This window comes from Neodiprion pinetum, chromosome 4, assembly GCF_021155775.2.
Source record: "Neodiprion pinetum isolate iyNeoPine1 chromosome 4, iyNeoPine1.2, whole genome shotgun sequence".
Taxonomy (NCBI): Eukaryota; Metazoa; Arthropoda; class Insecta; order Hymenoptera; family Diprionidae; genus Neodiprion; species Neodiprion pinetum.
This window is the reverse complement of record NC_060235.2, coordinates 38,261,052-38,288,278: the sequence shown is the minus strand read 5'-3', so window position 1 is coordinate 38,288,278 and position 27,227 is coordinate 38,261,052. Positions and strand designations below refer to the sequence as shown.

Below are 27,227 nucleotides of genomic sequence, written 5' to 3'. Positions count from 1 at the left end.
TGCGATCCGAATATGCTAAGTCAGCGTGTTACAGGAAAGCCCGAAACGGCGGGCTTACTAATCGGGGAAATTGTCATGATTTATAAGAGCGGGTTACGGTGAGTATCAGATATCTGCTTTATAATATCGCGTCGCATGTACGGAATCTATATTGCGCGGATAAAATCCTCATCTCGGGATCAATTTCATCTCGTGCATTTCGTTGGAGCGGAGGATAATAATAAGAAAAGAATAGGCGAACGATCGTAAGGCACACTCGGTATCCGAATACAAATGCTTGGCACGTGACACGCACTCACTCATTCACTCGCTCGCTCACTCTCGAAGCTTTTTTCTTACACGGGTCGCGATTCGCGTGGCCCTGCATCCCTTACGATCCTGTACCTTATACGTACGCGCAGGGCCGGGAGATGAACGAGGAAGAGAATAAGATGAAAAGGAAAAGGGGGCCTAGGACGAAGGAACGAAAATACTGTCCGTACTTCTTCTTCATTTTATCGCTTACGAGAAAGGAACAGGAGATTTAGAAGCGTCGTGGCCTTGTTAGTCTACCAGAGTCCCAAAGAATATAAAGTGTCTGATTTCAAGATCCCCGACGGGTGGCGCTCAGGTATAAACCACGTACATAAATACAAAGAGACTGAATTTTGATGAATGCCTCCAGTCCTGATTTGAAATTCGAACTTTGCTTTTATTTTTTTATTTATTTTGTTTTTTCTCTTATTTTTCTCTCTGTTTTTTCGCTTCCCCCGGCACTTTTCTTCTTCTCCTGCATTATTACCCTTTCTTTGACGTTGAATCGTATTGTTATTCCGTACCACCACTTTCTCTCATTGCTCCTATTACGATCCGTAGCTATTTTTCGTCCCACCGTCTCTATTCTTCACCCGTTCCAACGAATACCCTCCGACGTTTTGGGCACGTGACTGCGTCGATGGAAGTTTGATGAGAAACGATGTTTTCCGGCCCGTAAAGCTTAATTCAAAAGCCAATAATTCGCGTTAGGAAGTCTTTTAACTTTGCACGGTAGCTACGTTTGACGTAGGAATCGCTGGAAAAAATTACAATAACAAAAATTAAACGTTGCGTAAAGTGAATTTATTAACGTATTTAAAACAGCTCAATTGTGACGATGATTTTAGTAAAAACGAGCATGATAGCCGATGTGTATTTATTGGTTTTTTTCGTCGAGAACCCGTCTGTTGACCAGTTTGAAAAAAAACTATTAAATTATTATGATGCAATAAATGTCGAAATTACTGAAAAAAAAAAAATATCAAATTGAGAGAAAAATAAAGTCCACGCGATAAAACAAAAGACTTTTTACACTGCAAAGCAAATTTTACACGGATTCTCGACGTTAGCCATTAAAATTGTAATTTTTCCCGACTCATGAGTGTCTCTTGTTTCGTACACGAAAATCTCGGGCCTTGATATTTTTTCACGTCCAGGAGAAGCATTGGAAATTCGAAGAAGAATGGCACGATTTCGATTATTCGAAAAATCGACACTACGATTCTGACGGAACGGAAAAGAAGAAAAATTGAAATTTTACTGTACAGTGTGTACTATTTACATAACTAAATAACTAAGACATTGTTTGAGCGGTCTGAAAATTCCCGAAAAATTCTTAAAACTTCAATATTTCACTTAGAAAATATCTAGACTGGTTTCATTATGAATTTGATAAAAGAGTTGAATGTGCAAAAATAAAAAAATAGACACAAATCGCTCCGTAATAAAACTGGTCTAAATATGTTTTAATTGAAAAATAGAAAGTACGAGAATTTTCCGGGAGTTTTCTGACCAATAAAACAATGTTTTAGTCGGCTCAAAAAATTTAAAGTGTTGGAAAGAAAAAAAAATAAAAAATAGAAAAAAATCGGCTTAACATGAGCCCGGTCTCGAAATGTTTGAAATAGAAAATACAGCATCTGTCAATTATTTGAGAATTCTAAAGAAGGTCCTTTTCAAAATCACTTAAAATATTTATAAATAATTGATCGGTTGAATAAGAAATCTGAAAAATATCAGGGTATTGTCACAGAATTGGAAAAATTTCGGAACAAATGTTGTACAAAATGAGAAATGGTGTAGGTCTGAAGTCGGTTGGGTTCGCATGTAATTCGAACCAGATATCCTGAGGATGATGAATATTGGAACGGGGGTATAAAAAACGTTCGGAACGAGGTTGAAACGTCTAAAACGCGTCGATCGCGCGGCACTCGAAGGCCGCAGGCCGCAAACTGCAGCATTCGGTAGTCACTAGACAGTCAGGCCAGGCGGTGGTTGAGCGAGCAGCGGAATGGGCTGCAGAGAAATACATGCAGATATTTCAGTAGCGATATAGAGTGGAGCACTTGATTCAACAATGGTGGAATATACAGAGGGTGCGGAGTGAGTATGCATGGATGTATATATATATACACACACACACACACACACACACACACCAACCGACCGCGAGGCGAGGGGCTGGAACCTCGGAACCCTGTTGAGCATTCCGAGTGGCTGCATTTGCCGAGGGTGGACAGCATTTGACCGATTCAGTTTATTTTCGGGTCAAGTTTTCGCCTGACCGCCCGCAATCAGCCCCGGCATTGTCCGTCGACAATACATTTACCGTATCCTGGCTAGCTCTGGCTTCTCTTCACGTCACCGGGCTTAACGGCACTGGAATTTCCACCCTGATCTAGCAGCGACAGAATTTTGCATCTGGATTTCCAGAAATTCGATTTCGCATCAACCCGACGCCTAGGCGCCCATCACCCTTCCAAATGCCTGTTGTACGAACAATCTGTAAATTTCGATCGATTATTCAGCCGGACACCGGAAACTACCCCCATAAAATGATTATTATTATTATGCATATACATGACCTTTGCTCATGCCGTTGTTGTTCCCATCATCGTGTTCGTTACTTGCTTATACATACGAATACACACATATATATATATATATCTATGGGTTGAAGTTAAATTCGTTTTTTTCTTAGATTACCGAATTCGACAATATTGTTGTCCAGATATCCGAAAGAGTTCAGGCTCCTTCCCTAAAGCACAATAAAATTTACTTTATCGTTCACTGAAATATGGGTTCGATTTTTCAACAGACGTAATCCGCGCGTTCCGAGTAGGTGAAAAATGAAAATGCAATTTGGTACGTATAAAATATATTCGTAGCGTGGTCCGTTTTATTATCCAATGCCAGGGGAAAATATCAGAGCCGTTCGCCGATATCCAAATTGGCATCCCTACCCAAAGAAAAAAAAAAAAGAAAAAAAAAGACAAACAAAAATTAAAAAATAAAAAATCTCCAACTTCGCTAGAGAGAAAAGGTGACGGAGGAAATAAATCGCGACGGCTAAAACGACGCAAGGGAGACTCGGCACCGGGACGTCGCACAGCCCATGGTTGTTTATGGTGTCTACGTGACGGGTTTATCGTTCCCAAACCGAAACTGAAATGCCTCGAGGGCCGGCGATGCCGTTACTCGTTCGCTACAATAAGCCATGGGTATAAACCCATGCGTACGCACATATATCTATGGTATATGTATGCACATGTGCATGTATAAATATACATGTTTATGTATGCGGGTGTATAAACACATGGAGCCACGCTCACATGCTGCAACCAGACACATGCAGAGTCGGTTAAGCGGGTGGTTACAACGGCTGGTAGCGAAACGTATTATGTCTTTACATAGCATCAACTGAGAATCTGCGGCCTACTTAGGCCGTGCAGAGTATTAGTTTCGAGTGGGCGATTTCACCGCGATCGTAAAATCCCTGTACAAGGTGTTACTTTCAGCGATATACCGACGCAATCGCTTGAGAATGTTCGACAGTCGACGCCTCGCGTTTTCTTGCCGGAATGCCGAATTCCAGTGGGTGTTAAAAGGTAGTGGAATATAGCCAAACGATAAAACGGTCAAATTACACTTCCCGCCAAATATTCATTTTTTGGGGGGTAAGATGAAAAATTTTAACTTATTATGCTAGGAACAAGGCTCAGTGCAATGGAATTAATATTAGAATATTTTAGGTGCGAATGGTTTTATTGTAATATCATTTTTTTAGTATTTTGAAAACTATAGTTCTTATGAACAAAACCGAGGTTATATATGATATATATTATAGTGTTACAGTACAGTGGTCAACAAAATTTTGTAACAACAAAGGTGCTTACTAATTTTAAAACACTCATCTACTCTCATTGTAAAGCCATATTCATTTTGTTTCAATCAGGTCTAGTTTTTGTGTTACAGCTACTGCCAGTAAAATTGAACGTTCATCGTTCTGACTTGGCGTTTTTTATTCAGGCTGTTGTGTTATTTATTTTAAATAATTAAATGGTATTTATAGTAATTAACAAAACACCCTGAATCGAAAAAGGTGAGTCAAAACAATAAACATTCAATTTTCCTGGCAGTAAATGTGACATAAAAACTAGACCTGATCGAATCAAAACGAATATGGTTTTATGACGAAGGTAGGATAGGTGTTTAAAAATTAGTAAGCACCTTCCTTGTTGCACAATAATTTTCGAATAGCTGTAGTCAAAGAGCTTTGATAATTCGATATTTCGACCGTTCTACCGTCTGGCTATTCTACTTGCTCGAGGCAGAGAAAGAGGGAAAGAGAATGGGGGAGTGAGAATGTCAATCTACAACCACCGCCACCGAGCAGCTTCGTCCCAAGATTAATGTTAACTCCAATCCGGAGTTAATAAGTCTAACATCGATAAATCCTGCTTACCCACCCCTAGCTGTAGCTTTCGATGGGGCTTTTTTATCCCTCGATTCTACGCCACTCTCTCGCTCTTCGACGCTGTTTCTTCGCTATAAAAGGAGAAAAAGACACGCGGATAACCGAGGCGAAAGCGATAATGGCTAGTCGAAATAATTCAAAATTCGTGGAAAGAAAAGCTCGATGAGTTTCCGCCCTTGGGGTTCGGGAATTTTCTCCACCCTTTGCTCGGGAGAAAATTTTTCATCGTTCACATTTACACGTGTTATAGTTCGGCTATCGTATCCTGATTCCCTGGATCCTAGGTGAAGATAAGAAGACGCAGTAACGAACTTTCCGCACCACGAGCAGAATCCCGTTTAATCATACGATCTTGGGTATCCCTAATCCCTGATCCCTGATCCCTAATCCGACAAATTTTCCCACAGAACTGTATACAGCTTCCGTCCAAGTTTTCACATTTTTTGGGCAAACTTTTAACAAGAAACCACCACCAATCGCATTTCCGTATAAGATAAGTTTTTTTTTCTCGAGTATGCATATATCCATGCATGCGGCATCGAGCTTTCAAAGCTCTATCGATCCGGGCCCTGCGCATTAAACAATGAAAAATCACGCGATATTTTTCATCCAAGAAATCAACCGTCGCTTATTTCAACCGCACTGGACCGCGTCATTCAAATTTTCGCCAATTATACTCTCGTCCTTGCGCCTGAAATTTCCGCCGCTTTGACAACTCGATCTCTAATTTGCGAGCGCGAAAATTGAAGAGGGTTACGATGCTGTGTTGGCTTTCGGCGAATATCCGCGGGCGTCACTTCCGCACGCAAAGACAGCGGGTGATCGGGGGTGGCGGATATTCGCGATCCCGCGTTTAATATGATCGGGGTAACCCTAATCCCAATGGATTCCGGCGAGTCTGCGGGCTTTGAACACGAGGACATGCCGCTCCGGTTTCTCCGGAGGCTGGAGGCGGGGTGCGCTCATAAAGGCAGAGACGCGGACGTGTCTTACATGCAAAGTCATCCTGTAGGCTTCGCCTTGCCGACGCTCAGCCACCACCACCCCCGCGCCTCTCTCGTTGCACCCTTTCCCACACCCCGCAACCCTCCGTATTTCATCAGGACGGCTGGACCCGATCTTCGAAAAAAATTTAAAAAAAGGAAAAGAAATCAAACGACAACGATCTTCCACGTAACGCGGAACACTCGTTTTTGCCCAAAATCTTTCTCTTAACTGAGACAAAATTTTCAGGGGTAACATTTTGGAAAAACGAAAATTGACTTCGTTATGAAAAACCCGTAATGTGTACTTATCCCCGACTCAACCGTGATGTTCAATTTTTCGAACGTAAAAACGGGACGAAACTAGCAATATTATTCCCTCTTAACACATTTGCGAAAAAATATGAGACCGTATAAAAGTCGATTATTCCCTCGTTACATAATGTACTATTATGCCTCGTAGGGCTTTATTGCGTACTTAAGAACTATCCGAGATTTTTGCCCAGTTATTTTTATCCGTCAGGATGAAACGTGACGAGCGTGATTTCCTCATTTCACGGGATTGCTTCGACGGGATTTTTTCCTCATACAGCAGTAGTCGTAATACGAAAGCTGTATTTTTGTTTTTTTATTTTTTTTTTTTTACTCCGCACGACACTTTTTTCTATCAACCAACGTGTCGAGTTATCGATTCAACGCCATCGTTACTTTCGCCGCGTGTACACGCTTTAATAAAATTCATACATTATACGTATAATTACACGACGATTAGAGAAAATTTCACAGGCAATTGCGTCCTCGGAATGCGAAACTGTGTTTACACAATGATTTTCGAACATCCCGTTTCGCTTCTCGACCTTTGAACACCCCTTGCACGAACGCGCGGTGAGCTTACAATTAGCGCGATAACGCCAACGGCACCCCCTCTCCTTTTATGCCCCCACCCTCACCCTCCCACATCTTCAATTGGTTCGGATGAATTATTATTACGCTAGGCTAATAACGCAGTTTCACCGGAATACGAAATTACTTGAGGATAGGTCGGTTTTGCCCTCCGTATATATCTATACACGCTTGTATATCATGTATAGTGCATACCATAGACGCCATCCTCGAATTAGCCGTGCACAGAGACAATAGTCAAACCGTCTCTCACCTTCTGCCGTTTCTCTATTCCCTCCTCTAATAAGAACAGAGCCCGCTGCGGCGTCTTGATGCTTAAATTTCCCGCTGCTCGTCACTCCGTTTCTGGCGATACTACTTAGCAGTGATGAGACTCCGCGTTTGGTCAGACGTTGCTGAACGAGCGCAGGGAGATTTTTTATAATATCATGAGATTGTATTTTATTTTCATACCGCGAACAAATGGTATCGATAATATGAATTGATGATGAATGTTGGGTTTATTGTTCGGATCAATCATAATTTTGAAAATATTCGAAGCAAATTTCTCCGAATTTGAATTTTTATATAAAGGTTAGTGAGATCATTTTGTTACCTCAAAATCGAAGCTGAATGAAAATATATGACAAAGTTAAAAGTAAGAGCTGCAAGCGTTTAATTTTTATCTCAGATCGTTTCGGAATTCTAAAAAATATACTTTTTACCCTCAGTTTCATTCTTTGGTTACCTAATTTATCCTTAACGACCCCACTAATTGCGAGACAGTTTTTTCGTTTCATCGTTTGAATATCGTAAAGCGTTAAATTCTTAAAAATTGCAACGATACGGAAGTTACGATAAACGAATGGCAATATTGAATCAACTGCATTGAAATAAAAATCTAGTCGTCAGTGAATTTGTCAAAAGTATACCTTTCAACTATATATTATATATACACGTATATATATTTCACCATTTTGAATTTCAAAACTCCAGGAGATAATTACATTAATTTCTGTTCTATAAATTAAAAAAAAAAAAAAAAAAAAATATTACGAAAATTGAGTTGTAGCCAGATATGAATTGATCGATGGTTGATTTTCAAATTACGGACCTCCTGAACGGTGAGAAAGGTTTCACGGATCACAAGACGGCATCTGACAGCGTGACAATAAAATTTTTTCCCGATCCGGAGGGTTATTTGTTACCGATATCGGTCTATGTTGTATAATGCCGGGTGACGTCGGGGACAGGAACAGGCGAAAAGCGATCGAGCCGAACATAAGAGAGGAAGAGGAGAGGAGAGAAAACTGCCCCCAATCCGGAGGCTTGCGTTGCGTTGGCTCAAATTTATTATTTCTCCGGTGGGCTGCGTGCGCGGAAACTACCGGCGAAAGGTTGCGATTGATTCCGGTAATATTTCAGGGAAACTTTGCACCAGCCGTCGGAAAAATTGGGGAAACTTTGCCGCTCCGATTCGGTTCGATTCGGTTCGGCTCGCGCTTTTGACCCCAACTTCATCCCCTTCCTCCTTCCTCCTTCCACGATGATCCTGCCGGCTATCGGGACCCGGTGAAACGTGTTTCGGGACACAGGCTCGCCACACGGTTAAAGAACGGACAAAGTTTATTGCACGGACGCGCCGAGTGCCAGATGATAAATATACGCTCTTCGCGGTCCGATAGAAACTGTATGGATTACACCTAATTCCCTTTATTGGCCGGGAGACCTCGATCCATCCGTCCGGGTGCCGAGAGATCGGAAACCTCGGAACGTTACGGAACCAGCTTCAGGAATTTCCGCACTCTCGCTCTCCGAGGTCATCCTAAAATTCTCAAGATAAGAAAAGCAACAACCTGGTTCATCGGTTTTAAAGAGAATAATTTGACATTGCATGATGTTTCATGGATTTTAGGGAGTTTTCTTGCGAGTGAATCCAGTTCAAAAATGACTCTGCCGAAATCGAAAAGCTCCTCCTACATTATAAGAACGAATCGTACACGTAGTATTTTTTTATCTTCCCATTATTTTACAGTTCTCGTTATACTTTTTGCGTTTATTTTCGATTCTATTATCGCCGCTTGATGGACTTTTTATTTTCATTGAAAAGTTGCATCGATTTTGCGAACTGAAAAATATAAACAATATCCCAACGGATCATGCATGGAGAGAATAGTTGGTATCGAAAAATAATGTACAAACGATTATTGCAAATGCTTCAACTGTCAGAACGTGAAACATTTCGACGTCAGAATGTGAAAAATTGTTGTACGATATTCATTTTTTCTTTAAGAACAAATTTTTCCAGTAATAACGTTCCAGTCGTAACATTATTCAAGCTCCGAATTAAGTTTCCTCATATTCTAACCCCAGAAAAATAATTAAGCCAAATTCTTTGATCATTCGGCATTTTCGACGAGGGTTGATTATCTCATCTTTTTCAGGGCAAAAATTTAACGCCTCCTTGAATAAATTCTTTCATCGGTCGAGTGTAAAAATACTAATTGGGAGAGTCTGAAACCAACGCCGACGTCATCCGGGTTTAATCACCGAGTGGCACGGTATCATACGTTATAACTCTTGAGAAAATCCGATACATTCAAAACTCGTGCGACCAAAACCCGGGGCTCGCATCGGCGTCGAAACTGACATCACCTGTTCGCCGCGTGTGTGTCAAACCGGCGATCCCGGCGGAAGTATTGGTGGGATATTGGAATGGTGGTCGGTATAACTCGCGCGAGAGCCGGGCTGCATACATATCGTCAGATTCGGCGTTTCCGTAGAGCGAGTGGCCAGAATCACCCCCAGATTCCAGGTCGCGACCTTCTTCCTCCCGATTCCACCCCCTCCGGGTGTTTCCACCACGTGAACAGGAATATTTCTCCCCAGCGTGTATCGGCCAAAGTTTTAATCACGTTCAGGGCGTCATTTCTCCCCCCACCCACCATCGAAATATCAATCCGTGCCCACGTGAAACGACCCTTAGGCGTCCTGCCGAAATTAGAAGCGAGACAATTAATCCCGTCGAAAGCACGGGTCGCGTTTTAATTAGTAGCAATTTCCGGCGGGCGATCGCGGCTCTCGAATTGCAGACTGCACCGTGGTCCAAATATCGAAGTAACTTCAAGTTCCCGCAAGTTCTGACCCAGGGCATATATATGTAAGACTGCTGGATAGCCGTGCGCATGAATAATATGTACGGGCGTGAACTTTGCGGCGTTTCGCCGACCGCCGCACAGACGGAAATGTCCATTAACGAGGCCAGGAGGCGAGCTTTTCAGGCCTCGGAGTTTTGCTCCTCGGGTCAAACAGCTGCCGGTAAGGCAGGGACTACTTTGTTCGGGGAAAATGACGGGCCAGCACACCTGCGACCGGACGTGACGAAGAATTATTAACACCGACCGTCGTCCCCGAACTTTTTGCGCGCCGCAAGCTCGACTTTCACCAAGTCTGCACGATTGCAGCACGATTGTCCCGGCTGGACGACGATCGGCTCGCATAGAAATACACTTTGGAAATGGGAGGGCGATAATCGGGTGGCTCTGTAAATTTCAAGCCGTTGATTGGATGAATTCTTATTACACCTTGCACGCCGCACGTGCTTTCGCGATATTTCATTATACTCGGCTGTGTTTCGCTGCTTGTAACGGCTTATCTCGTGCAATTACAACGTCTGCAGACCGTTCATAATTCTGGTGGCTCGACGTATCCGACAGCTGGACTGAAAACACCGCGGAAAGAAGGTCGCAGCCTCAAATAACGATGGAAATCAAAGTAGTCACGCCAGTTTTCCCCGTCAACGAAACGCCAGAGTCCTCGCCTTGCCCTGCGGGCTACAATTTTAGCGAAATAAATATTCTCGCATCCGAGTACAGATTACAGTGATATAAGTTCAACCGATTTTAACTGGATTGCGATGTTTCTTATACTTTGTCACGAGGTGAATTTAACTTATATTACGGTATATATCTGCCGATCGCATTCACTCCAGACGCGCACATGCATGAAAATTTATTGCTAAAACGCATATGATACCGCAATAATAATTTTCACATGGTATGTTCACTTTAAGCTTGAATTAACATCGACAGTTGCAATTCTACTCACAAAGTAAACGATGTAATAAAGATTCGCCAAAATTGCCGGACATTATGCGCAACGGTAATAATGATAACAGTAATGATCGTCTCAACAAAGGCGAGAACAATTGAAGCTGATGATACAGAATCGAATGAAATCAAGTTTAAGTTATAGTAGAAGCATGGAAAGTGATTATTGTATGAAATTGTATGTAACTTTGGTGCTGGCTATGCTGCATTCGTGTAATAATTGCACATGCTTATACATGTACGTACGAAATGTAAATATATATAGTATGATACGTACTGTATGCAGCTGCGTAATATCGTTCGCTAGGGTAATAATTTGGTGGTGAGAATCCTGCTACGTTATATATCCTGGTCGCAATATCACTATAATAATCCAGTCTTGCACATAATACATTATGCCTGTGTAATATGTACATATAATAACTGCGATGGTAACTAATTTCACTAATACTAACAATTTTTTATTTCAGACATGTCATATAAGCCCCAGCATCCCGTTATCGAGGGTAAGTTCATATAATTTTATTAAAAAACAAAAAAATAAATAAATAAAATAATAAATTCTCGCTTATGTATAATGTATTCGTATTCAATATCGTATGGGGTTTTATTCTTACTCGTGCATACGCAAAATTAAGAATCACATTTAAGCCACGTGTATATTTGTATAATCGAAGCTGTAAAACTAACGATCTGCATGAATAATAACCATCATAACGAACACGTATCAATTTTTGATTGGGACAGAATAGCGTTGCATCCTCTGTATTCGTTTCTCACATTTCGCTTGTTAAATTATAAAACTTCAGGATCGCAATTTATCAGATTAAATTTAACGATCGCATTGATTTCGGAGTTCTGTGCAGTGCTGTAATAATTCTACTATATAATTACTGACTATAAGCGGGAGTGTTAATTACCGACGGCGGAAAACGGAACGAGCGAAGAAATAAGGTGCGATACAACGGTAATAATTACCATTCCGTGTTGTGACTTTTATTACCCGGCATCCTTCGATCTTGGCGTGTAAGTAGTCTCATTGCATGCAAGTACCGATAGGTAATTTATTCCCAGTCATAAATCGGAGGATCGGGGGTTGGTGCAGGTTATAGGTGGCGTAAAGTCGTCCCTTCGGTGCGTAATGTCGAGGAACGATCGACGACGAGCGGCCAAAATCGACGACGGACGAAAAAACCGCCCCGTGAAATCGGACAAATTTACACAAAACCGGCAAAGCATAATCGGCCGCAATTTATTCGCGCACCGATAAGCCGGAATTTTTCCTCCCCCGGTGTAATAATTTTCAGAGGGTTCGAGCAGCTGCTCGAGGAAACAGCGCGAGGTCTTTATTTCAAATTCCATTTTACTGATCAACGATTTTAAAAAGCACCCTCCGCTTCGAACCAAATACCAATTGATGATTAATAAAGGAGGGGAAAGTGGAAATGGATTTAGGACAGAGTTTATAAGTACGTAGTATTTCAAGTCGCAAGCTACTCTACGCTTTATACAGCTTTAAAGTGCGAGCTTTGGTCAAATTTTCAACAACGCTTAAGCCGCGCTTTAGCCAGTTGATCTGCGTGAAATAATATAGCTGACGCAGAGCCCGGAGTGGAATTGCCGCAAAAGTATTCGAAAGCTGGCTTGAAAATTCGGCGCCCCTCATTCGCCACGGGCAAATATCTATATATACGTATATATATACGTATTTAAGTTGCGTGAGTTTGGGTTACATATTCTGCAGCAGTGCGATGCGAAAAAAGGTATGCCAAAAGTTTTGCCGAAAATATTCTACCCCGGTATTGTACGAGATAGGGGGTGAAAGTAACTATAAATTGGGAAGTGGATATAATACGCATACATACGGACACCGGCGGTAACTCTCGATGGAAAAAAATTGACGAAATCGAGATAAAGGATAAAAAAAAATAGATGAAGACATCCGCGCGTGAACAAAATTGAATAATGAAAATTCTCCGATAAGTTACAATAAAAGAAATGATCGGGCTGTCCGGCGAAGCACACGCGTGCAGGTCACGTGGTATGTATTATATATGTACTAATAATTGTAGGAATGGGCGTAGATCGCGTCTGAAAAATTGATCAAGTTCCAGGAACAGTCTCGCGGCGTATAATAATGAGCTTTTTCATTTTTTAAGGAAAAATGCAATCATGAAACGCTCAGCGCGATTAAATGTAGTTTTAATCGCGAAGGTTTGTTCGTGGCGTATAAATAATAAGACGAAGAAAGAATCTGTTTGAAATTTTATAATTGAGTTTTTTTTTTTTTTTTTTTCCACAACCCCGTAAGACGGATTGGGAGTTTATAATCTCCACCCTTCGCGAGGGACAAGCCAGAGACGCGCCAAGGGATTCCTACTGTCCGGAATAATACAATAATGCAAATTACTCGGCAATGTTAAGCTTCTAAAACCACGGAGTACCTGCCTGACTAATAATATAACCCGCCCAGCTACAACACGGAAAACGGGAGATTCGCGAAGTTCGGTTCGTTGCGGTGATAAAATCCCTGCGGTTGGTTGAAAAAATTAATTAAGCAAAGTAAGAAAACAATAATTGGCAGTCGGAAGTACGGAGGGGAGAGAAAGAGAGAGAGAGTGGAGGAAGAAAAAAGGAAAAGGGAAAGGAAAAACGTGAACAAAACCACCCTCGAACCCTTCGCTCACACAATTCGCGATCCGTATCCACCTCGCGACGGCGAAAAGAAAAAAAGGCGAGGGAAAAAATGGAGATAAAATAGAACCTTCGCGTGAAATAACGTTTTTTGAATCCGCCCGGTACTTCAGTAACAAATAAAAGATATTTTTCACCTCGGGAATTGTACAACGCTCGCTAGATAGACGATTCTGCACTGCGTTCTACGTCGAGAAATCTACGTAGGTATAGCGTCGAGATAATAATATATGTGTGTGGAAAATGTGTGTAGAGAAAATTTTTCTTTTCGAATGCATATGCGGCAGTCTGGAATATACGTATGTATCAGGTAACGTAAGGTCAAAATTATATTACACGTTAAATCGTAATGTATGTATCAGGGTGTTTCAGCAAAAAATAATTTGCGATCTTCCACCATGGCATCCCCTAAAAAGTTTTCTCAGGTTGGACGAACGGTTCTGTCAAAAGATGAGCGTTCTGCTTTACGTGAAAGATCGAGCTCAGTTCATTTTTCAAATTGATGAAGAATTGATCGTGCATGGCATTTTTTTTTTTTAACGCTTACGTCGATCATGATACCAATTTACGTCGCGAAGAAGAAATCCACACTTTTAATATCAAGTCCCCAATTAATGTTTGAGATGTGTGTCTGACGACTTTTTCATTATTGATTCAATCTCATGAAATAGTTATAAGTTAATATGAACTTTTAATTTAGGAGAATAAGATTCCCGAACGATACGCGGTTGTGCTGTGGATCTTGATTTTCGGGTTGAATATAAATGTTGGGAGAGAAATAACAATTGAAGTGCTACAACGTGTGTCTTCACCAAAAAAAATTTGAAAAATGCGAAAAAAAAACACCATTCTATAGTTGGACAAAAAGCATCAAAGTTCGATAATTTTTAAAGTTCTCTTCTGATTGTAAAACCTTTTGTAAAATTCTTTACACCATAACTTGTGACATTCAAATTCGCTCGCAATCAGATTCATTTTTATTACACAATATCGGGAAGTTTTTTCTTATCGTTAATTATCCTTGGCACAGATAACGTATATTTTTTTCAACGTTTTTTTCACTCATCTTACCGTTCAGTATCATCAAAACTTCTCGACGCTTTTACACCGGTCGTTTTGACTCGGGAATTTTCGTTTGCACGTATGTCTAAAATTCTCACCACATCGAGGCGTCGCTAACTTTTATGTCGCCTGTAAGAATAATCTGTAACAGGCTGAGGATAAACGGGCGCAAACGATTCTTCTCCGACGAAGAGAAGTGAAAAAAGAGAAGGTAAGAAAAAAATAAAAAAAAAGAGGAAATTAATTACTTTCCGTCGCTTACGCTGGATGTTAACTAACGATGAACGCCGGCCGCAACGCGATCACGTGACTTGCATTTAACGTGTAGATCCGGCCGTTACCCCGAGGGAGAAATGCGGAAATTACGGGTCAGAAAAACTATGAGATGCATAATCGGAGCGTGAGATGACTGTGCGGCTAAATTCACGCGCCACCCGGGATTTCGTTGAGTGCTCGCCTTTTGTCGCCTGCAACCGAAACGCAGGGGTTGCTTCTCCTTGTCGTTCTCATTCTGAAACAGGCTTACCCCTCACGGTTAAATCTTAATATATGTGCCTGTATCCTAGATGGGCGAAGACAATTTGTCACGGGTTTTCTGCTCTCATTGTCGAAGGTATACGCAGAGCTGGAGTGCCGTAATGTCCTTTCTTATCCAGGAATATCCTTACTCTCACCTCGCCAAGCGAATACATTCTTGTCTATTCGTCGGCTCTCAAAGCCCCGAGGAATAAAACACTCGGATACGTGTAAAATCGGTATTGACGAAGATCGATAAGTAACGAACCGGAAAGGCGAAGCGCGTTCATGCACGGATCGTCATATCGATTCGTCCTTGAAGGTAATTTAACTACAAGATTTTCATGCAATATTCTTGTCGCGATGTTATTTCTCTTACCAAAAACGTACGTAATTCGCATAAATGTAATTATATGTATACTATGTTACGAAGATACCTTGCCACTGCCGTGTTAGGAATCCAAGAACCCTGACATATATGAACTGACCACACGAACGCACCCGAACGCGCCCGAAGACACTCGAAAACACTCGAATGCACTCGAACTCACACGAATACATCCGAACATACCCGAAGACACCCGAATGCACTAGAAAACACATTTGGGGTCGGGTCAATTTTGAGAAAAATTTACAGAATCTTGGCAAAGACTAGTGAAATTCTTTGGACATCCTCAGAATTCCGGGTAAGACCTGTAGAATTTTGAAAAATACCATAAATCCTTGCCTATATGTGTATACGTATATATGTATATATGTATATAGATGTATATATATACATATCTCAGTCGCGTTTCTAGAATGTGAAAACGTTAAACGCGCGGGGTGACTGCGGCTGTAATAGTTCCGCGACCCGGGCTCAGAGCTAAGAAATTGCTTCCAAGGCGCTGAAGCCGAACCCCCGTATAAGGATGGGATCCCGCCTCCCGTCTAGAAGGTAAAAAAGTACAAGAGAGGAGAAACGGGGTAAAACGAGGAACGGTAAACCACTACTTGCAGAATTTATGGGAAGTCAGGAACTCGCGACGCTATCCTATAAGGCTCCTTTGCCATGCGCTCTGCAAGAGAGGGAACCGACGAGTCGGATCGCTGTGCGGAGAAACGCCGAGAGAACCGGGAGTCGAGAAAAGTTTAAATAAAGAATAAATATCAACGCGTTTTTTTTTTTTTTTTTTTTTTTTTAAACAAAACGTCACTGCCTTTGAGCTTTGACTGCAACCGCATGTTTCTGCAATACAACGTCGAGTTCTTATTTTTCGCAATCTTGCAGTTTATCAAGCGCTAATTCAGACTGCAGTCGTGGAAATATTTTTCAATTGTCATTTCAGCTATGCACAAAGGAAAGCGGAAATGCTAGTTTATTCATTCCAACGTCTCGTTTTAGAAGAAGTTATGCAAAAGAATTGCAATCGAACAGCGATTAAAAACTGTAAGAATTTAATCTTGAACACACTGCAGTAAGTCTAATTCTCTGATTCTACGGAATAATTTTGTTTTATTTGACTTGTACAAGAAACACTGTCTTCAACTCAAAGAGAACGCTTACTGTGATTATTATTCCCTCAAGTTAAGTATATAATTTTATGAAATTGAAAAGAGTTTCAAAAGTGGTTTGATTCAACGATTCCAAAGGTGTATACTATGGAATCAATGGATTTCTAATCGTTTCGAAGATACAATAATTAACAACCGTTTTGCCTTCTCCTCGAATAAAGCTAAATTATTAATTCTTAGATAACGCAAGCACCACGGCCAATGAATATTCTTTATTCCCATCGTGTGAAACATAACGCGGCATTAATAGTCTTCGGATATCAAAAAATCTAATCCGCGGTGATCTATCCTTGCTTGAAACGGGCCTTGACATAGTTTCAAAAAACACCCGACACGAATACGCGTAACACCTCGGTATTATACATATTCTTCCCGTGTACAATATTTATACATACATGTAATATATATATATACATACATACACAAACCGAACAATAGAACGTCGCGACGAAGAATTTTTATGCTCGTCGCAAGAAAGCATCCAGCGAGAGAGAGAGAGAGAGAGAGAGTGGGGTGAGAGGAGTTTAGACGGAGTTTTGGGGTTGGGGGCTTGAGGGTGGCTCGACCATCAGTCAACGTCCGTTTTCGCGCGAAGGCTAGGAGTCGCCTTGGCCCGGGTTTTCCTCATTAAAGTCGTCCTCATCCCCTCGCGAAAGCTCTTCCAGCTGATAACCGCGCTTCGCGTCGCGTTGTGTCGGTCCCGATTGTGAGACCGCGATATGTGCGACTTTGTCGAGTCTCCCGTACAGCGGTGTCGTGTATGAGTGCAGCCACCGAGGTTGGTACCTACTTTTGTTCTGTTTGCGGCACGGCTGGCAGACGCGCGACGTCGACGTCGTAAACCTGACGAAGGGACGGGGAGGGTGGCGGGGGCGGGTGTGTGTATAACAGTCCCGCCGCGCGTTATACGAGCACGATAAAGAGGAATAAATAACGTAATAAAAACGCCACGCCTAGAAGTAGATCAGAGACGGATAACCGACGAAAATGAGATTGTCATCGGTTGCCCCCGGGGCAACGCACCGTCGCTATAGCCGCCCCTGGATAATCGCGACTCACCCTTACAGACGTGAATTTAACTTCAAACGTGACGTGCAGGGGTGAAGGGTAGCGGGCGAATGATGATAAAATGCCCGTGCGGTAAAAGGGTTGCGATATCGAGTTTACGGAGGGTTAAGAATCTGTTTCTTGGATCATTTCGATGTATAAATGCAGGATGTCGGGATATGCGTGAGAAAATATTAAAACACTGTAAAATTATGACGATTATGTGATTTGGCTTTTTGTCTACTTTAGATTTTTCGAGTTTTCACGAAATTCTAATCATTCTCTGTGTTTTTGATTTCTGTACGCATTATTATTGTTCAATCGTACGATGTAGGCTGTGTATATTTTGACGTTCTACGATACATTGATATTTACACGTTGCGACGTTTCTACGCTTCGATTTTCCGAACTTCAAAATTCGATCGATTAGATTTTCGCCTTTTTGAAAATTCGAGTCTTTCACCCTTTTATCGTTTGGAAATTTTCATTTTTGACAATTTGCCGTCTCTTCTCCTATCATCCGAATATCCTACAGGCGCGTTCAAGCCCCGATGTGATGATACAAAAAAAATCTCGCAGATACTCCGTATCTTCGGGTAAAAATATCACGTCCAAACATCCCGCGAATCCACTCGATGGAATCCGCGAATTTTTTACTCCCACGGACCGACCGGAGCCTTCCCTCGTTGACGCGAGCCACGGATTCCTAGAGTTCTGAGGAAAATAAGGACACTGCCGAAGAGGGAAATGACCGGCAGTTTCCTCGCGGATGAAAAAGAAAGGGACGAGCTTGCACGTTGGCAAAAACGCACACCTCGGATTCCAGCTTCACACGTCAGGGTTCTTTTTTGCCGGGGTTGGACGATGGGCGGTTCTCGACGCAAGGAAACGCGGTTCATGACCGCATCGCGATGGCGGTCGGGGTGAAATATAACCCGAAATTTCTGAAACTCTTATCCTCCGCGAGCCCAGCGCGAAGAAAGGCTCGGCAATTACAGCTCGGCGAGAGAAGGATTCTCCTAGCCGTTGCAAGCGGTCAATTATTCTCTGCAGTAAAGCCGTTTTGCTGACCGAAACCGGGCGAACCGAATCGTCGTGGTTCCGGATTCGAAACGGTCAGCGATTCGTTCCCAACGTTGTATAATTCGACGAAGGGTTTCGGGACGGGAGGACGAACAGGCGACACGGCGAACCTTCGGGAGCAAAGACTCCAGGCAAATGGCAACGCCAGACGCCGATCCTGCGGGGTCCGAGGGCGAATTGCCGGACCCACGCCTAAGTGGAACCTATCAAGCACTAAGTAGCGGAATAGCGTTTTGGTCAGCTCGGACCCGCGGTTCGATTCGCCATTACCATCCGCCCGGTTCCCTCCGGACTTCGAAAGCATTAACCGCAGAGCTTAAACCCGGCGAAATTCCGCGGAGAAGCTGCAGCTTTCGATTCTCCGTGAACGTGTGTATAAATATATATATATATGTTAGGCTGGTTCAAAAAAATCGGTTTTTTTTTTTCAAAATCCTCTCTGTAATAGGTATTTGGGGGGCGGGGGGGGAGTGAAAAAAGAGACCTGTCAAAAGCAGAGCTCTTAATATGAATATTTAGAGATCGCTCATCGCGGATTTCTATTTTCAATTTATATGGCATAGGAAATTTTTTTCTTTTTTCAGAATTTTGGAGCTCACAAACCAATAATAAAATCCAAATGACTTATACATATTCTTATGGGAAATTGAAAACTCTACAAAAAGTGTCTCGTATCATTTTTTGATAAAGTGACTCCTTCCAAAGTTGTTCAAGCTCAAAATTCAATTTATAGTAAAGTCAACTATTTTTTTTTCCAGTTTATGGTTGAAATGTTGAGACTTGTTACTAAATATCATCAAATTGTTCATAGAAATTCTATAGTTTGTAATTTTCTATGAAGAAGGAAGTCAGTTGACAATTTTTAATTTGTAAAGCTCTACTTTCAATGATAAATAACCGTACTGAAATTGATTCTACTTTTGATGGTGAATTCCTTTTCAAACATTATAATTTACAATTTTCCATTCCATGTCCTAAATAAGAAAAAATTTAAATTGCATTAAAATTGGTTTGTGAGCTACAAAATTCTGATGAAAAAAAAAAAAAAATTTCCCTCTTGTTCACTCAAATGCTAGTGTTTGATAAAAAGTCCACCCAAAAGATGAACTTTATAGCTTTAGTCTAACAGATCATTATTTTTATTTTTATTTCCCATTCACTTGACATGAGAAGATTTCACTCTTCGTTGAAAGTTAAATTACTCGTGAACCATTCAATATTTTTTTTACATTCATGCACAGATCTATGAAGCTTATTCTTCAAGCTTTCCAAGCCTCCGTGACAAAGCATAGCTATCATCATTCGGACGTACATTACTAAGTATTTAAAAAATATTGAATAGCTTGCGAGTATTTCAACTTTTAACAAAAAGTGAAATTTCCGCAAGTTAAATGGATGGAAAATAAAAATTAAAATAGCGACCTGTTCAACTTGAGCTAGATAGCTCACCTTTTGGGTTGATGTTTTTTTTTTCGTATCAAACACCAACATATCAGAGTGTGAAAGCAAAACAAAAAAAAAAAAAACAATTTTTCATAATATCATGTGTTATATATTGTTCAAGAAATTATACTCAAAGTCGGAATTTGCGAATATTTCTGAACACCAATTATTTGAACAATATCTACAATTATAAATTGCAGTGAAAAATGTCACTGGATTCCTGCCTAATTCCATTTTAACCGTGTACAAAGAAAGTGTGAATACGCCGTTTGTTCGATATACTCACATATATTATTCCATTCTTCACGCAAGCTGAGCTTAACCGCACTTACTTTCATGAATTGCGTCACACGCGAAGGGACCGCCAAGAGAATTTATTCACATTGCATTCGCAGCCGCGCGGCGGTTGTTCAGGTTTACTTTCAAAGCTTTTTTTTTTTTTTTTTACCTTCTGTATAATAATTCGCGCGGTTAGCCAAGTAGCCTTGTATATACGTATAACAGGTGAAAAATTTCACACCTTTCGACCCGTGAGTCGTTCCTTCTTCCACCCGCACCTGTATACCTGTATACCTTTCCCGCACGAATAACTTTTTCATTCTGGCATTGAACGATGAGAAGAAAATTCGCAATGGCAGATACTCCGAGAGGCAAGAGGCAAGAGGAGGATAGCTTTATAAACTTGGTTTTTTTAATTTAGTTTCGAATTTCTTTTACCAATCGTGCGGATTTCGATCGAACGATTTTCAATTTTTAAACACGTTTTCCATTTTGTTCTCTTTTTTTAATTACTGCAGTGTAACAGGCATAAAACATTCACTCGATTTCTCATTTTAGTTTGTAAAATATCACTTTCGTGAGGTTTACCGAGTATTATTTTCAATGATTCTAGACAAATATGTATCTATGATGTGAAAGGAGTTACCCTTACTCGCGTATATTCATAAACGCGACTTTGAATATTTTTACTAATTTTTGAAAACAAATTGTAAGCTGTACGTATATAATGTAAACTTCACACCACGCGAAAGAAGAAGATTGAAAAGATTCTAGTTTGTTTGAATTTACGTCGATTAGGAATTTCTAATAATTTTCTTAATCTAAAGATGGTTTTCTTTAATAATTTATACGAGGCATTCCACCCCAAACATTTATATATTTTCAAGTACGATGTAAAGAGTAAAAGAAATATGGATTCGCTTCAATTTTTTCTCATGAATTCTTTGTTAAAAAAGGAAAACTTTGAGACTGTGAAGATAAAAGTGGACAATTTTTTGATACAGAAGCTAGAGGACGATACGAAATGATACGAAACGATAAATTGACGTCAAAGCCTCGTTTAACTAAAAAAGTAGAGTAAACCTCAGAAACCGATTTTGCGTTGCAATTAGAAAAAAAAGAATCGACGATAGCGCAAAATGTTTACGCGTGCCTCGTTTCTCGTAACCCCAAAAATATTCAAACAGTTTTTTCAACGATACCGGATTTACTCAATTTTTCTACTTACCGTAACAAATGAAATTTTTCTCAGTGTAGGTACCGCCCAGTATATTATTACCTACGTATATTTCGTCCTATGGAACACGAGTCACCGAATAAGGGAATAGAATTCTCTGGTTCGAATAACAGGTTATTTCGATTACGAGGATAAAACGGTGATGTACCAAAAACAAACAACGATTTGACCAGAAACTAGCAGGAAGGGACAGAAATTGGGGAATTGATAGGGCGCGGGTAGTTTGGCAGGAGAGTCGGGAAACTTTTTCCGAGTTACCTATACATGTGTATATCTATAGGTAAGCTACAACCCGTTCACCCGGAAGAAAGCTCGATGGTGAAGAATGGAGTAGGTACTTCGAGTCTGAAATCTGCGCGAACATGTGTATGTTTAGCAACAATTTATGACGGTTTTGACGATTCGATGAACGTTTAAACGTATTTCTGATATTTGTTTACTTCTTTCTCACTTATACGTTTTTTTTACCATCAACGAGTGGTTGATATAATTTACAACTAGCCGCAGTTGAGATTTGTGTTTTAAAATCTCGACAAGATTTGTTTCGAGCTGGGTATGACGTAACGTGACAAAATTATTTGGAAATAAAGTGTGATACGTAATTTTCGATACTAATGATGAAATTTGCAACGGAAAACGAACAAATACGTAATTTGAGACCATCCTGCACAGTCATGGCGGACATTTTGTGTCGATAAAAAATGACAAGTTTCGATAATAATTATTCATACAACCCGACGCACGAAAAACGACAAATTTGAATTTATTCTGCACCAGGCATTGATCGTTAATGTAAAACGTACGACGTACGGGAACACAGGATAGATAGAATTACGTATTTTTGCACAAAACGCAATACCTCGTGCCACTGGCATGGAAGAAGAAAGAAAAAAAATGGTACAAACAATAATAAAAAATATCGGTGACGGATATAACTTTTGCGTACATGTATAATGTATAAATAAATCTGCTCGTGTAGATTAACGGCCGGTTATACACGTGGGTAAACAGAGAGAAATTTTTCGTTCCGGTTACCGTTCGGTCCTTAACTATTTTCATTTTTTACCACGATCGAAAAATATAGTTCTAGCTAGAAAATGAAAATTCGTTACTATTCTTTCTCATTGCGATCGGTGTTGCTATATTTTCTTGCAACTGTTGCGAAAATATAACGCTCGTGCAACGATAAATTGACGTTAAAGCCTTGCGTAACTAAAAAAGTAGAGTAAACCTCAGAAACCGATTTTGCGTTGCAATAACCAAAAAAGTATCGACGATAGCGCAAAATGGTTAGGCGTGCCTCGTTTTTCGTAATTCCAAAAATATTCAAACAGTTTCTTTAACGATATCTGTTTTACTCAATTTTTCTAGCCACTGCAACAAATGAAATTTTTCTCATTGTATAACCAACTCCGCACACGCGTCGATGCCTGCCTATATTCAGGCGGGAGAGATTAGCCGGGTATAATTTCGGCATGACCGAGATTACGGCCGATGCGGGGGATGACGGGAGGCGGGGGCGGCGGTGAGGGATGAAGACGCGAGGCGAGCCGGCGAGGGGGAGGCGCCGAAGAAACAGTGACTAAGGTCGAACCCCCGTTCAAATAGCCCTTCGAATAAATCTCGGCCCGGGTCTCCGAGGAGCCATGTCTCAGTCACACTACTTGACTACCGGAGCCGGGTTCAGCCGCCCCTTTTCCGCCCCCTAACGCCCCTCTACATCCTACTTCTAACTCACCTTCCACATTTCTCGCCCGGCTCCGCCGACCCGGCCGCGTTAACTTAACGCGAGTTTAATCCACTAATTTAAACTTCAACTTGCGCTTGACAAAGCGGTTCGATGTTTCTTGCGATTTAGGAGATGAGAGGGAGAAAAATCGAGAGAGAGAGAGAGCCTCTTTTGTCTTTGTCGAAATCTCCGCTATTCGCACTTTTCACCGTGTTACGTATTCTTGTGTACTTTTCACCCATGGCATTCCGGAAATCCGATCCTGTTTATTTTATGGCGTTTAAGGTTTAAGCACTTTAAATCGTACTCATCTGCACTTGCTCTTTTTGGGTAATATTATGCGCACAGGGTGAAAAATTCTTCATTTTCTTTTAAAAAAAATATGATTTTGTTCATATTGTCTATCTGTTCGATAATTTACCCAACGCGCGAACGAGAAAATTTTGTTTCATTTGATGAAAATTTATTTCAGTTCAATGAACTTTTCTTTCAAGGAAGAAAATTTTCTAATAGCTCTGTTCATATTCAAATTATGAATCTACTTTCTTGGCGTTTGGTTGAAAAGTGTCAGTTTTGAACAAAATCATGGCAAATTTCAGATTTGTTCTAGATAATTTAACGGCTTACAGATTCATCGCTGATTAATTTCAACTGTCTAAAATCAATATCTTCGAACATATGTATGTATAGTAATACTAGTTCCGAACTAAGCTTGCACCGAAACTTCTATCTAGCAGTGTCTCATAAGTCGCAGATAGCGAGTCTGCAGCTGTGCTGTGCATGCAAAATGAGGATAGCGATGTAGGATAACCGAAATTACTCTAGCGCACATATTGACGAAGCTACTTACGCAGCAAAACAAGCTATTTAACCTGCATTCAGGGTACGCATTTTTCTTTTTCTCTGATTGTCCGAGCATTTAAAGATCAAGAGTTCGTAGGGTCATTTATAAATCTGCAATTAAACTAAAAATTCAGAGATTCCGAATGCCTGCAATTTTTTTCATCTTTTATTCTAAATATCTGAATTTTAAATTCAAACGCGTAATTAGTAATTCTAAAAAATTTCTTGACCCAAAGTTTGAACATCACGTTTTGAGTTTATATTCCTGTTAATACCAATTACCTTCTATGATCGTCGATTTTCAATTTTCGTGTCAATAATTGTATGCGAGGAAAAATGTGTACCCTAAAAACGGACGAACAGTCGGCTTTGTTGCGTCGCAAGATAATCTTGGGAAAATTCACTTACATTCTTAATTAGTATGCTAATTTTCCAAGCCCAACGCTATATGCTATATATATACATATAAGGCACTTCACCCTAAACCGAGCTACGTACGACCCTTACCATCGGCGACTTTTTGTCATTTTTAAGTATGGCGTAGAGCGTACAAAATAGAACATTTTTCGCCGTATTTAACATTTTTTGAACGACGAGTTTGATTTTCGCCGCCCCCTAAAATACGCAAACCCAATTTTCGAATGAATAGCCGCAATCGATCGGCTTGAAATTTTTTCTACCCGCCATTTACGGAGCTCCCTGCAAACACATCTTGCATCAGTAAACGTGAACTAGTAAAACGCGATAATACCATTACCCCGAAATATATTAGCCCGAGATCATTCGCTTTTCATCCCTTATTACACGGGTCAAAGGGAAGCTGCACGAAACGCTTGCAGCCGGCAAGGTTTTTGTGCAAGAAGTGAGAAGACCATCCGCGCATTTTCATCCCCGGTGCGGGATTTTACTTCCCAGGGGGATGAAAACGGGGGGTTGGTGGGTCATCGGGGGTCGAGACGTTAAGGGTAGGCGAGGGGCGAGGGGGCGGAAGGAGAGGGTCGCGGCTGGCCACGCCGGACAAAAACAGGGTGTCGCGACAGAGTGCTCAACTCGGACAAAGGCGCCCCCGGAACGCTTCGTAGACAAAAGGTTAATCTTCGTTTTTTTCCCAGGGTTTAGCGCGTCGCCCCTTCCGAATAAGGGGCGCTTTAGCTCCCCTTGGCTGCGCATCCCTTGCCAATTTGGAATTCGAACAGCCGAGGAATTTCGAACTTGCGAACTTTGAGAACGTACGCCGCCATTTTTTCCAACCCCTCCGGGTTCAACGAATTTATAGAGATAATTTGTTATTATTTTTTTTTTTTTAGGGGGCGATTTTCAAGAAGGGACTGCTTTGCCAAATTTCGATTTCTATTCAAATGATTTTATGTACATGGTAGACGGGGTACATTGAGTATTTGAAAATAGCTACGAAAATCAGAGTACACGAGAATTATAAACAAGAGATCGGACATCGTTAATAATCAATTTAAAGTCGCTTCGAAAGTGTTAAAAGTCTCGTAGATTTGTTAGATTTCACTTTTACAATATCGCTGAATCCGATTTCCTTTGTTTTGTGAGTAGTCAGTTCAACATCGGTATTTGCTGATCGCAATCAATATCGATGCAATGTTGAAAAATAAAATATTTAACCAAGTGAAAATTATTTCAGTGAACTTGTAGACAATGATCTAGCTTCTGTGTAGAACGATCTGTCATAGAGTGAAATCCAAAACGAGTCGGCCGGATAGATTTTCAACGATTTTGAAGCATTGGTATCGAATCGTAAGTTTCTCGTTTATAACTCCAGTATTTCCTGTTTGTGTACTTTTGAAGAGAACCTAACAAGGTGAATGAAAAGTATCAATTTTTGGACCACCAACCTCCGTAACAACAGGCAAGAAGGGAAAAAAAAATATTGGACAAATTTATACAGGTATAATCGAAACAGCGAAAATAGCTGGAAACGAGATATTAATCCGGAGATTCCGCGGACTTGTTGACGTGAATTTAATTGAAATAAGAAAAGTGGGTTTAAGATATTCGAAGCGAGTACCTCTGCGGTCCGTACATCTGTTATATAACAATCTAGTAAGTGGCGGAGTATAATTTTGCGGGGAATAGACGCTATGCATACGTATAATCTATGCGCATATACATAAGCGTGGAACGGAACAGCGGAACTGCGAGTAATACGTTGTATATTCATTTAAAGCTCGGTGAAACTCGGCGCCTTGTGAAATTTGATACACCCTAGATTTAATCCCTTTTTCTGTTCATTCTTCAAGTTATACGCGCAAGGTGTGGGTGTATAAATATACAAGGGCCAGGAGAGTGGAACCTGCAGGAACCCCCGGAACCAGAAGCCGCTGCGTTCACTCTTGGGCTAAGACTTAACGCTCGGTTAAACTTAACTGACGGATTAAAAGCGGTGTGCGCTTCGATGCTGCCGTGGGAGGACTTTTATAACGCGATTAAATAGATTTTATATTATACCCTAAGTGGCCCGCGGATCCGCGCGCTTCACGAACCGCCGGAAGTTAATTAATCCGAAATTATAGCCACCCCTCGATCCGCCTCTCGTTTCACAGTCAAATTTCACCCCTTCGAACGTCTGGAAAATCAACGATAATTCCGATCAGTAGACGCGACTTACGAATGCCACTTGAGGTTTGTCTAAATTACCGTCGAGAGTGTTTCAGCTGTCCTTGGTCATTGGAATAGAAACATACGTACGGAGAAAAAAGAAAAAAAATTTTTATCACTGCCTACACTGAGAGAAATTTTTAGTTCCAATTACCGCTCAGTTCTTGACTATTTTCATTTTTTACCACAATCGAAAAATATAGTTCTAGGTAGAAAATGAAAATTAGTTTTATAGCCGTTACCGGAAAGTCTGGTATCCGTTACTATTCTTTTTCATTACGATCGCTGTTGCTATATTTTCTTGTGACTGTTGCGAAAATTTAATGCATGTGCAACGATAAAATGACGTTAAAGCCTTGTTTAACTAAAA

The 27,227-nt window shown here is 40.9% G+C and overlaps 1 protein-coding gene across 9 annotated transcripts in view; it reads left to right on the top strand.

The window, feature by feature from the left end:
* The window catches only part of LOC124216367 (agrin), a 319,987-nt gene that overhangs the window by 143,646 nt on the left and 149,114 nt on the right, over positions 1-27,227 (top strand). For 8 of the 9 annotated variants that reach the window (XM_069135298.1, XM_069135297.1, XM_069135295.1 and 5 more), the window contains one exon: positions 11,216-11,251. The exons of the other annotated variant lie outside the window; for it this stretch is intronic. In XM_069135298.1, the coding sequence (XP_068991399.1) occupies positions 11,216-11,251 (36 nt within the window). The remainder of the gene's footprint in view (positions 1-11,215; positions 11,252-27,227) is intronic. 9 annotated transcript variants of the gene reach the window in all.